This window comes from Leucopleurus acutus, assembly GCF_964270905.1.
Source record: "Leucopleurus acutus genome assembly, chromosome: 12".
NCBI classification, from domain to species: domain Eukaryota; kingdom Metazoa; phylum Chordata; class Mammalia; order Artiodactyla; family Delphinidae; genus Leucopleurus; species Leucopleurus acutus.
The window spans coordinates 58407005-58420972 of record NC_139154.1 but is presented as its reverse complement, the minus strand read 5'-3'; the positions used below and the strand labels follow the sequence as shown (position 1 = coordinate 58420972).

Sequence of the window (13968 nt, the reverse complement as noted above, 5' to 3'; positions counted from 1 at the left end):
GTGCAGCCACTACGGAAAACAGTATGGAGGTTCCTCAAAAAATTAAAGATAGAACTACCATATCATTCAGCAATTCCACTTCTGGGTATTTATCTGAAGAAAATGAGAACGCTAATTTGAAAAGATTCATGCACGCTTATGTTCACTGCAACCAAGATACGGAAACAAGCAAAGTGTCTATCAGTGAATGAGTGGATAAATAAGGTGTAGGATGTGTGTGTGTATCCACACACAGAATGGAATACAATAGCCAAGATATGGAAACAACCGGAAGTGTCTATCAATGAATGAGCGGATAAATAAGATGTGGGGCGTGTGTGTGTATACACACAATGGAATACTAATCAGCCATAAAATGAATGAAATTTTGCCATTTGCAGCAACGTGGATGGACGTTGAGGGTTTTATGCTAAGTGAAATAAGTCAGAGAAAGACAATTACCATATGATTTTACTTATATGTGGAGTTTTAAAAAGAAAACAAATGGACAAACAAAATAAAACGGAACTCGTAGATACAGAGAATGAATCTGTGGTTGCCAGAGGGGAGGGGGGTTGAGGGGTGGGCAAAATGAGTGAAGGGGATCAAAAGGTACAAACTTCCAGTTACGAAATAAAGTCACAGGGATGTGATGTACAGCATGGTGGCTATAGTCAGTAATGTTGCATTACAAATTTGAAAGTTGCTAAGAAAAATTTTAAAAGTTCTTATTACAAGAAAAAAGATTTATAACTTTGTATGTGACATATGGTAACTAGCCTTATTGTGGTGATAATTTTGCAATGTATACAAGTGTTGAATCAATATGTTGCACACCTGAAACTAATATAATGTATGTTGATTATACTTTTAAAAAGAAGATATCAAGCATAATGAACTAAACTGTTAATCTCCTTGTCCTCCCATTTACTAAGAAATCTGCTTCTTACAGTTTTCCTCATCTTAGTAAATGCATCTGCATCTGGTGCATCTGGCCAGTGATCTGGGCCCTACGTAACCCTCTCTAATTTCATTTCCTTCACTCTCCCCTTCATGTCTGTACACGCTGTTCCATTTGCCTAGAATATCATTCCTCTCACTTCGCCAATCCACTTTTTACCTAAATTCTACTCACCCTTCAGATATCAGCTTTAATCTTCATTTCCAGAACCACCCGGTTAATTTAGGCCCTTTTTGTAGCTTCATGACATCCTTTAATAAGAATAACAGTAATAGCTGCAACTGACATTTAGTAAACCTTGACTGTGTACTGGTACATAATATTGTCAGAAGGATTAAGTAATTTTTTAGGGTTACACCCTGATAATTTTACAACTGAGTTTGAATTTAGGCAGTTTACCCCACACTTAACCTCTTCACTGCTCTGTCTCTTACTGTGTAGTTACTTTTGTGATTACTTGTCTTGTTCCCCTCTTGTACTTCTAAGCTCTGTGAAGGCAGAGACTATGTCTATCTTATATTCCTAGTATCTAGTTGAACATATGCATAAGTGCATTGTCGTATTTGAGATGTAGCCTCATTTACTCAGAAAGTTTGAAAATGGATAAAATTTACAAGAATGTCACCTGGGATTCACAGATGACATTGACCATTTTACCTTCTAGAAATGAAAGTATAAATGTGTAGGAATCTATTTAATTCATCTCGTAAATCAGTTTACTGTTAGTGATTATACATCAAGGAACCCGATCTATTTGGAGAAGATTGAATTTGAAAAAAAATTTCCCCCTGCCTTTGATTCACTAGATTTTAGAATCTAATGCTTAGAGGTTATGGGCAGTCAATTGGTGAGTTTTATTAGATATTTTAGTCACAAACTGCCATCTGTTGCTATTTTGGGGAAAACTGTCAAAGAATAGACAATAGACACACATGTGTTATGACTTGGTATTCCAGCTTTAAAGAAGCCTCTTAGGGCTTCCCTGGTGGCGCAGTGGTTGAGAGTCCGCCTGCTGATGCAGGGGACATGGGTTCGTGTCCCGGTCCGGGAAGATCTCACATGCCGCGGAGCGGCTGGGCCCGTGAGCCATGGCTGCTGAGCCTGCGCATCCGGAGCCTGTGCTCTGCAACGGGAGAGGCCACGACAGTGAGAGGCCCGCGTACCGCAAAAAAAAAAAAAAGATGCCTCTTAGACGGAGATCAAAACTTAAAGTAGAATAGAATGAGTGGGAGCACTAGGGTAAAAAAGATGGGAATATTATAAAGAGCTCCTGCCTGTGTCAGGACATCACTGATTAGGGATTTCTCTTACTTTTGGAAGATTCTTGGGTATGAAGATTAAGAAAATGCTTTGAAGAAGAACTAAAACTCCATCAGAGATTCTTTTCTTGAGTCAGTTCTTTGTTTTATTGATGGGAACTCTGTTATCACAGAAAGTAATAAAAAAAATTGTCTAGGAAGGCCATACTCATTGTTTTTAAAGCAAAATAAATGAAAGATGATGTAAACTTGGCACTTGACACGTGGTTGGAATTTGATGTGCATAGTTATTTTCTGTGGGAAAGGACTTTGAATGTTGTCTTTCCCATTGCTGATGTACACACAGCAGAAAAGCAATCATGAAATTTTTTATTTAAATGAAAAAATTTAAATCTACATTTTATATTTACATAAAGTGTTACAAAAGTGTATAAATATGACACTTACTTTCAGTACAGGTTTTTTTGGTTTTTTTTTTTTTTGAGAGGGAGGGGGTAGTTTGTTCATTCTTCCCCCTTTTTTCTTCCCTTTCATCCACATTCCTGCCCTGCCAGGTCCTTCTAACCCATATTAATAACCTAGGTTATATTATTCCATATTTTTCTCCATGTTGTCATGTTCATGTACAGATGTATATAATACATTATACATACATACAAGTGTGTATGTGTTTGTATTGTGTGTTTGTGGTTTTTTGAGTGTTCCTGTACTTTAAAGTTTTCTGTCTTACTCAAGAATACCTTATGGAAATCTGTTACATGGCAAAGCTCTGATTTATTCTTTTTAACAACTACAAAGTTGTATTAGTTGACCAGGGCTACCATAACAAAAGTACCACACACTGGGTGGCTTAAACAACAGAAATTTATTTTATTACAATTCTAGAGGCTAGAAGTCCAAGATCCAGGTGCTGCCAGGGTGGATTTCTTCTGAGGCCTCTCTTCTTGGCTTATGGATGGCTATCTTCTCCCTGTGTCTTCTCCACAACCCCCAAAATAAAATATAATAAAACTCTAAAAATCACTTCATAAAAAACAATTTCAACTTTGTTTCCTTAGATATAGTACAAGAACCTTAAACTAAGGTGTTAAACTTGAATTTCTTACCTTTCTGAAAAATATTACCTTCTTCTAGTATTTCCTATCCTAGTGAAATTAGTGGTTCTCCCTCATTGCTGTTCTCACTACCCCCAAAATAATTATCCAAACTTACCTCCTCACCTCTTTTACATCTCCCACTGCTTCTACATTGTTTCAGGCCTTCATTGTATCTTTTTACACAGCCTGCAGCATCCTTCCAACTGGTTTTGCTTTCTTCACTTTGATCTTTGTTTTAACCCATCCTTTATACTGACACCAGAGAGATTCTTCAGCAAATAGATCTAATTATGTCGATGTCTGTTTGAAACCCTTCTATCATTTTCTCCTGCCCTGATCACTTCTCAACTTCTTAGCATGACACACAAGCCTGCCCTTTCCAGTCTTAGCTTTTCCCAGGTGTAGTCTTTGATCCAACTCTTACAGTTTCCCCAATACATCATTTTATCTTGGCCTCTATGGCTCTTTATATGTTACCTCTTTTAGTAAAAGCCCTACTTCCTTATCTGCTTCCCTGTTGCACCTTATTCATCCTTTATAATCCAGTTCAAGTGTGTTTTACTTGTGAAGACTTCTGATACTCCTCACACAGCATCAACAAGGATCATTGTTTTTTTGGTTATCATTGTACCGTAAATATAACTCCATTGTAACCTCATAACGCTGTGTTAAGTCACTTGTTGACATGTCTAGCTCCTCTGTGAGCTGAACTCTTTGAGGGCAGATGTCATGTTCTCATTCATCTTCGTGTCCCCAGCAATGAGAGGAAATCAGGGGGGAAAAAAAATGTTACGTACATGGGCCTGAAGGCTAATTAACAAGCCCTAAGAAATGCAAAAATATTTTCAGTCAATTTTGTTTTTGGAAAAAATTTGTTCTCTGATTTGTTTTATTATTGTTGCTTTTAATTTTTTTTTAAACAAAGGCTTTTTTGCTTTGATTTTTAAATAAACCTCAAAATGAGGAGAAATAAGAACCTAAAACATCATACATTGACTAATTGTAACAATGAGAAATTGATTTAACAGTCCAAATCTTTATTATTTGCTATGGTAAAGGTTTTGAGCATACCAGTTTTATTTCAAATTCTGTTATGTGTTTAAATAAAAGTAGCAGATCTGGGCTCAAGATGTGACAAAGTACAATCCAGAAGTTTTCTAATTCTTCAGAGAGCCATTAGCTAGAAAAGGCTATGAAAGATTCATCAGAATTCAACTTAGTGTTTTCTAGCAGTTTACCCAAGGGGTTCCTGAATACAGTTAGAGGACTCGTGGATCAAACAGCTAGGAATTGTTATAGATCTAATCCCTTTGCTATTCCAGATTCCATAAATCTGACATTAATAGCCACAAAGTTGCTTCTGAATTTGTTAGAAATTACTAGAGACAAAATGAACTGTCAAGACAGAAGCCAGCAGTCCTTAAGAAATGTTTAAAATTCAGTGGGTGGCATCTTTAACTGAATATGATGATTATTCCTTAATCGAATATGATGATTATACCTCAAAAGAATTACAGTCATGATCATATAAAATTCTTATTAATGGCTATCATTCATTTTTTAGTGAAGTTTTTGCATTTACTTTACTTAAATTACCTAAGATAAGTGCATTTAAAGAAGCATATGAAGTTTTCTATGTCAGTAAACCTAAGTATAAAATATAATGTTTTTGAAAACTGCATGTAAAGGAAAACCCCCATCAACTTTAAACCCAAGTCTAAGTGCATATTATAATTGCTCTCATACACACACCCTTAATGAATGTTAGTTGTAGATAGCTTCTAAAGGCTGTCATCAAATTTGGCAGTGTAACCTATTCTGTATAGTCTTGAATACTTTGGATCATTTGATCTATTAAATATCTTTGAGTACCATTTAGATGGAATGGAACACTTTAGGTGTTACACTATCTTATAGAAGAGAAGTGTTTTTTTATCCTATATGTATAAGGAGATGGAATGCTACTTCTGTCTGCTCATTAAAGAAATCTAACAGCATCTTCCTTGAAAGAATAAAGAGCAAAGTCTGTATTTCAGGAACTGGTGTTCTGCTTGTCTTTAAGCATTTACCGTTGTACATGTTTTTCAGTCAGAGATTTTGAAGTACTGTTTTTAGAGAATTAAAATAATTTATTAGTCTCATATGAATGAACCTTACGATTCTAATTTGACAGATTTAAGATGTGATAAAGGTTAATCTCCAGAAATTTAGGTGAACAGTTGGCATCATGCATTATTTTCTATTTAAGCCTAATTCTTTGATTTATTTACCTAATAGGTTTTATTTGGCTATTAGTAACCATCAACGAATAAAACTGTTTGAGTTTGAATTTCTAAAATTTCATGTATCATACAAGGTGTTAAGCTTAACATTTTAACTATAAGTGATAAGCAGTATCACGGTTTTTGGTTTGTTTTTTAAAACCATAGCATTTCACCACTGTATTTATATACAGTTCATTTGATTCTACGTAATAAACATTGATTTTAGTTCTGACTGCCTTTATATGTTGATGGTTTCTGCCATAAGGATTTATTCTCCTGAAATCAACCAGACTTCTAGCATTACCACCACCCGTTTTAACTCTTAATTCTGAGAAAGAGATATTTTCTTCCTTTCTCCCCTGTAACACAGAGGCTTTGAGTATTCCCTGAATGTCAGGGGTTTAGAGTGAAAAGCAAAGAGAAAATGATTCTATAAGTAGATAAACAAGGCCTTGCGTAATGGGAACATCAGTAGAGGAAATAGACAAGGGAACATGTAATTATAACTCAGTAGGACAAACCCAATAACAAAAATGTGATACCTAGTACAAGGATTAGCACAGAGCAGAGTATAAGACCCATAGAGCAGGGGCTGTTTTTTATTAATCTCTATATATCCAGTATTGAATAGGTTCAATAAGTCAGTTAAATGAATGAGATTAATTCTGCCTTAGAAAGAGACAACAAGCAAGAAAGTCTACCCAAATGACACGAGATCTGGGGTTTGAAAGTCAGATAGATAGGCGAAATGGGAAGAGAATGAATGATAGCCATGGAGAACAGTGTGAGTGAAAACTGCATGCCATGTTTCACAAACTGTGAATAGTATGAATTGCTTCAGCATAAAGTGTAAATTGAAGAGCAGTTAAAGATGGAGCTATATTAGTGAAGAATTATAGTTTCTATGGGTTTCTTTGAAAAACAGAGAACATTTAAAAAATATAATCTGATCAATTTACATTTTCTTGAACACTTTCTAAAATGTGTTTTGAGGTACCTAAACCACTTCCTCAAAAGGCTTGATATTTTTTAAAGTTAATTAGAATTGTTATTGATTAAATATTTTCATTCTTCTTTTATATATAAATATCTTTATTTTTTGGCTATGCTGGGTTTTCGATGTAGGGTGACTTCGTGTTCAACAGACATTTATCAAGCTTGTATTATGTGACAGGTACAGCGCTAGATGCTGGGGTTACTTTGATGAATAAGATATATCCCTCTTGGATTTTATCATTGGGTAGGAAAGATAGAGTTAAACAAGGGACCCATAGGAGGTCAATTTTTCCCAAGCACTGTGTTGACTAAGTGTTCTAACTACCACTGGGTCTTGGCAAAAACCATATAAACTGCATCTTTTATCCCCAGCTCAGCCTCTCCCTCCCTCTCTATATTCCCACACTCCAGGATAACCATGGTTTAAGAAAAAAAATGGAAATTATGCAATTAAGTATCTGAATCTCTAGAAACATGTTAATAAGCATGTATGGTGCACGTGGCTGGGAAAAAGGTTAAGAATTCCAGACTTGGGTCATAACATTCAAATCTGTATTTGCAAGCCAGACCATGTTCTTGAATACAAACCCACACTTAAAAAAACAAAATTATGGGCTTCCCTGGTGGCGCAGTGGTTGAGAGTCCGCCTGCCGATGCAGGGGACACGGGTTCGTGCCCCGGTCAGGGAAGATCCCACATGCCGCAGAGCGGCTGGGCCCGTGAGCCATGGCCGCTGAGCCTGCGCGTCCGGAGCTTGTGCTCCACAACGGGAGAGGCCACAACAGTGAGAGGCCCGCATACCGCAAAAAAAAACCCAAAAACCAAAATTATTTGTTTCGTTTGTCTAATTAGATGAAACAAGCCTACATCTTAATTACTTTGCTTTTTGTTTATAGGTTCAGGGGCAAGTTCATCCTACTCTTGAGTCTAGTGATGATGCTCTTCAGTATGTTGAAGAATTAATTTTGCAGTTATTAAATATGCTATGCCAAGCTCAGCCCCGAAGTGCTTCAGATGTAGAGGTATGATAAATTTTGCCTTGTGTCTAATATGTGTGTTTATTGTAATGTCAGTGAAGGGGGAAAGAGTTTGCTTTTCAGTTCCACAAAATATATATATGGTATTTTAAAATAATGACTGGATTTATTTTAACTTTGTATTGAGTATATGATAGCTTGTATATGTTTTTGCTGTCAAACTATTCCATTATTTGCTTTTAATCTAAAATGAACTTTTATTGGCCTCTAAACACTGCTTCTTGATGCTAGAATGACAAATACACCTTTAAGAGTGGAATTTGTCAAGTGTTTTTATTTGTTTGTTTTTTAAAGCCAGCTGTCATTTCAAAAACATTTCAGTTAATCCTTTGATCTTCAGTTGCTAGGTGTATTTTAGATAGAAGTGAACCACTTTCCACCAATTGGAAGGGAGGGAAACATCTAAAAATCTAGGAAGGAAGTTCTGTAATCTACAAAGATGACATGGCTCCTGTCTTTTTAGGGCTTATAGATTAGTGGAGATACAGGTAGGTATATGGGCGATAGCATAATGTGATGTACTATGAGAAAAGGGTATGTGGGAAACGAAAAAATGGGTAAACTAATAACACAGGCTTTGGGGCTTAAGGTGAGCTTCTCAGAACAAGGGCCATCTAAATGGAGTTCTTGAGGAGTCAAGATTGAGAGGAGAAGAAAGGAGGCTTGAGTACCAACTATAGAAAACGGGAGATAGAGCTGGAAATACAAAAGGAGTTTTCTGGCAATGATGAAGGATCATTTGACTTTAAATACTTTGAATGTATAGTATACAAATCTTTGCATTTCTGTGACATTTCTTTTGCAGTACTCGTTTGGGCACAAAAAGGATGGTTGAGTTGAATGGCATTTCACCATGGATATATAATGGCAGAACAGTAGGGCAAGAGAATTGTGGAAATTGGTAGCAGCAGTGCTTTACAACCCTTTTCAGGACACAACACACTAGAATGTAATCATGATTTTGCAGTACACAGTGACTGGGGAGGAGGTGTATCTCTGTCTACCCCAGGCCCTGCTCTGTTCCCCTGAGGGGTGAGGGATTGATATATAGTTATATTCAGTAGGAAGCTCAGCTGAAAAGAGCATCAGAGAATCAAATTGGATAAGGAAAAAAAGTGAAATTTACAAACAGCTGATATTTGAGTGCTTGCTATAGTATCATACACTGGTTTAAACACTTCTATGTTTATGTTTCATTTAAAGTTTTTAATAACCCCATGAAGATGTTGCTGTCTTTTCCTTTAATAAGATATAAGGTCCAGAATATAAGGTCTTGTTCACTACCAAATCCCCAGCACCTAGAATATTGTCTGACACTAAGAAGGCACTCAGAAAGTATGTGTTGAATGAATTAATGTGGAAACTGAAGCACAGAGAGGTTAAATAAGTTGCCCATGGTTACAGCTAGTAAGTAGTGAAGCCAAGACTCTAACCCAGAAAGCCTAAGCTTTCTGGGCATAAATTCTACTAAACCATTCTGCCAGGTAGGAGAGGGGAAGGTAGATTGGCAAAACATGGAGGGAACAGTATAGGATTTCCCAATAAGATCAGAGAGCTGATAACACTAGAATACCTGAGTGATAGAAATAGAAGAATAGATTGAGATCAGAGACAGAGTTGTTAGAATTTAGGATTTCTAAAGTAACATAGTTACAAAAGCAGGATGTGGCCATGTGGTGGTAGCTGGACTAGACATGAAGGTCCCTATAATGAAGTGTTCAAGGAGTTAAGAGGTCAAAGTATTTTATGTGTCCTTAATTTAAACAATAAAGTCACACAGGATGATGGCAGGACTTTACATGAGAGTGGAAGAGTGATATTCCAGAATCAGCTTGGGGAGTGGAAAAGATGCTAAATCCACCTTCATGTGGGTTTTGGGACGAGGGCATTTCCTGCTCTAGAAGTCTTTAGGGGAGATCCAGATTTCAACTGAGGCAAAGAAATATTAAGCAACACTAAGTTACAGAGGTTGTGGATGTAGAAAAGATTGTGTACTATGGAATAGTAATTCACTTTGATTTTTAAAGTAATTCAAAGTAGGTTTATATATTTTTATCCCATTTTTCCATTGAATTATAAGTAAAATACCTTTTATTCATAATTTCCTTTAGGCACTTATTAACATTGGGTTTTCAGAGTAGATCTTGAATAGAAATGGTTGCCTGACTCTCCTTGTTAACAACTCCGTTTGATCTTTTGGACCCTGATTAGGTTCTCCCACAGTGTTCATAAAATGTAGCATCCAGTCCTATACCTAGTGTATTAGAATGGGGTTACAGATTGCATCATCATTCTGATGTTGGTATATTCCAGGTATTTGCTAGTTTGAAAACACTACAAACTCAAATTCAGCTCTTTCCAAATAATGTTGTGCTGTACCTATGTTTATCTAATTTTCTCCTTTTCATTAATATAAAAACTAACAATTTTCCAGTATTGAAGGAGATCTCCATGAATTCTCAAAAATTACTAATGAGTCTCTCAATCTTCCACTTGCACAGATTTAATCATTATGTAGGTACTCACGATTCTAGATAATAAGGGATATTTCATGGCTTTTTAATACTCAGAAAACTTCTGAGATATTGAAGATATTTACCCTCTGCCCTGTTGTGTTATTTTTAAGCAAGTAACTTGGACATTTAAAATAGATGTAGCCATGGGATATTCCAGTGAGCTGATGTTGTGGTTGGGAATGGACTTTTTGAAAGAGAATATATGACAGTAATAGAGTTAGCAATCAGTTGTGTAATAGGCTTTGTAATTTCAAAGTACTGTTATAGACATTTCTGTGCCCTTCCAACAATCCTGTGGAGTAGTTATTGTTCTCCTTGTTTATATATTAGACAGTTAACCCGCAGAATGGTAGAACGGATTTTTTAAAAAGATGGAAATCTAGTTCTTTTCCAATCAATAGTCAAATACCCTTCTGTGTGTACCGTTCCTGGAAGGGTATTTACTTAAGAATATGGAGCTTGGAGATATTTAGATGAATATAATAGTGTCTTTAGATTCTTTTATCAGGAAATAATTTTCTTTAATTTCTTTAATGCATTTATGGAGCTTTCTTTTAAAATAATAAGGACCATGACTTTAGCAAGCCCTTCAAATAAATTTTGAAGTAAGGGATAATTCATAAAAAAAATTAATTTGAAGGCCGTATAAAAAATGTGCTTTAAGAAATAGAGCAGTCTGATTTAGTGGAATATGTGAATTTTACTTCTGAAGAATACATTTTGATTACTTTAAAGTATAAGCATAATTCAAAGTAGGGTGGCAATTCTTGCTTAATATTCGGCCCCTAGGGGATTTGTTTCAATGAAAAACTAAAAGTGATTTTTAGTTGCCCTATAGTTTTTGGGAAAATAGATACTTCAGAAGTGCTTGAAAACTAATGGGTTACATACGTATCTATAATCTTGCTTATGCTAATTTAAAAGTTTTGATAAATTGTGCTACAGATTATTACAGACTATGAACTATCGTAATTCAAATGAATGGGATTTTGTTTTGTTGATGTAGCTAATATTCACTAATCCATGGCACCAATATTTGAGTATCCACTATTTGTCAGGCAGTGTTCCAGATGAATAAGGTAGTATATATAAACTCCCTGGGAATGCAGAGAAGGGGTATATGTTATTTGGTCCTGTCTTTTTAAAATTATGTTTTAAAAGATAGTGTATAAAAATTCCTCCAATCTGGTTTGCTCTCCCTCTCCTCATTTTGTATATTTAGTCGTTTTAAAAGTAGAAGTAAAACCAGTAGTATTTTTTCTGATATATCCCTGATAAAGTATATATTTATTTATTTAAAATTTTTTATTTTATTGAAGTATAATTGAGTTACATTATTGTCTTAATTTCTCCTGTACAGCAGTGATTCAATCATACATATATTGTTTTTCATATTCTTTTCCATTATGGTTTATTATGGTATATTGAATATAATAGTTCCCTGTGCTATACAGTAGTACCTTGTTGCTTATCCATAAGTATATTCTTTTTTTAAAAAATTAATTTATTTATTTTTGGCTGCGTTGGGTCTTCAGTGCTGCTGGTGGGCTTTCTCTAGTTGCGGTGAGCGGGGGCTACTCTTCGTTATGGTGTGCGGGCTTGTCATTGCAGTGGCTTCCCTTGTTGCAGAGCATGGGCTCTAGGCGTGCGGGCTCAGTTGTGGCACTCGGGCTCAGTAGTTGTGGCTCGTGGGCTTTAGAGCACAGACTCAGTAGTTGTGGCGTGCGGGCTTAGTTGCTCTGTGGCATGTGGGATCTTCCCGGGCCAGGGCTCGAACCCATGTCCCCTGCACTGGCAGGCAGATTCCTAATCACTGTGCCTCCAGGGAAGTCCCCCATAAGTATATTCTTTTAAATTTCTTAAGTCTTGTTCTTTCATAATTGTACTTGTTTTTATTTCTCTCTGGTTGACTAGACTGATTTCCATTTGTAATATCTTTTTTTCCTGTTTCCCTTTCTCGCCTGTGTGTCCTGTATTTAACCAACTTTAATTTCTTAGGACACTGATAGATTTTTCCTCTCATTTAACTCAGGCTTTCTTGGACTCTTTTTTTTTTTTCATATATATATATATATATGTGTGTGTGTGTGTGTGTGTGTGTGTGTGTGTATATATATATTCTCTTTCAGATTCTTTTCCCTTATAGGTTATTGCATAATACTGAGTATAGTTCCCTGTGCTATACAGTAGATCCTTGTTGGTTGGTTATCTATTTTTTTTTAACATCTTTATTAGAGTATAATTGCATTACAGTGGTGTGTTAGTTTCTGCTTTATAACAAAGGGAATCAGCTATATGTATACATATATCCCCATATTTCTTCCCTCTTGCATCTTGGTTATCTGTTTTATACACAGTAGTTTGTATGTTTATCCTGGCCTATTAATTTATCCCCATTCCCACCCCCTTTCCCCTTTGGTAACTGTAAGTTTGTTTTCTGTGTCTGTGAGTCTCTTTCTGTTTTGGAAGTAAGTTCATTTATGTCTTTTTTTCTTTCTTTTAGATCCCACATATAAGCGATATCATATAATTGTAATTGTCTTTCTCACTTAGTAGGATAATCTCTGGGTCCATCCATATTGCTGCAAATGGAATAATTTCATTCTTTTTTATGGCTGAGTAATATTCCATTGTATATATATATCACATCTTCTTTATCCATTCATTTGTTGATGGACAATTAGGTTGGCTCCATGTCTTGGCTATTGTAAATAGTGCTGCAGTGAACATTGGGGTGCATGTATCTTTTTGAATTAAGGTTTTCTCTGGATATATCCCCAGGAGAGAGATTGCAGGATCATATGGTAGCTCTATTTTTAGTTTTTTGAGGAACTTCCATACTGTTCTCCATAGTGGCTGCACCAATTTACATTCCCACCAACAGTGTAGGAAGGTTCCTTTTTTCCATACCTTCTTCAGCATTTATTATTTGTAGACTTTTTGATGATGGCCATTCTAACCGGTGTGAGGTGGTACCTCATTGTAGTTTTGATTTGCATTTCTCTAATAATTAGCGATGTTGAGCATCTTTTCATGTGGCTTTTGCCCATCTGTATGTCTTCTTTGGAATAATGTCTATTTAGGTCTTCTGCCCTTTTTTTGATTGGGTTGTTTGTTTTTTTGATATTGAGCTGTATGAGCTGTTTGTATATTTTGTAAATTAATCTCTTGTGAGTCTCATCATTTGCAAATGTTTTCTCTCCCATTCTGTACGTTGTCTTTTCATTTTGTTTATGGTTTCCTTTGCTGTACAAAAGCTTTTTAAGTTTTATTAGGTCCCATTTGTTTATTTTTGTTTTTATTTCCATTTCTCTAGGAGGGGGATCCAAAGAGATATTGCTGCGATTTATGTCAGAGAGTGTCTTGTCTATGTTTTCCTCTAGGAGTTTTATAGTATCCGATCTTAAATTTAAGTCTTTAATCCATTTTGAGTTTATTTTTGTGTATGGTATTAGAAAACGTTCTAGTTTTATTCTTTTACATGTAGCTGTCCAGTTTTCCCAGCGCCACTTATTGAAGAGACTGTTGTTTCTCCGTTGTATATTTCTGCCTCCTTTGTCATAGATTAATTGACTATAGGTAAGTGGGTTTATTTCTGGGCTGTCTTGTTCCATTGATCTATATTTCTGTTTTTGTGCGTGTACCATACTGTTGTGATGACTGTAGCTTTGTAGTATAGTCTGAAGTCAGGGAGCCTGATTCCTCCAGATTTGTTTTTCTTAAGATTGCTTTGGCTATTCAGGGTCTTTTGTGTTTCCATACAAATTTTAAAAAATCTTGTTATAGTGCTTTGAAAAATGCCATTGGTAATTTGATAGGGATTGCATTGAATGCTGTAGATTGCCTTGGGTAGTATGGT

General features: G+C 35.7%; 1 protein-coding gene across 2 annotated transcripts in view; it reads left to right on the top strand.

Annotated features, from left to right (window-relative positions):
• Positions 1 to 13968, top strand: part of SOS1 (SOS Ras/Rac guanine nucleotide exchange factor 1) — a 148979-nt gene that overhangs the window by 55581 nt on the left and 79430 nt on the right. For both annotated transcript variants that reach the window (XM_082851863.1, XM_082851862.1), the window contains exon 2: positions 7453 to 7578. In XM_082851863.1, coding sequence (XP_082707989.1) covers positions 7453 to 7578 — 126 coding nt within the window. The remainder of the gene's footprint in view (positions 1 to 7452; positions 7579 to 13968) is intronic.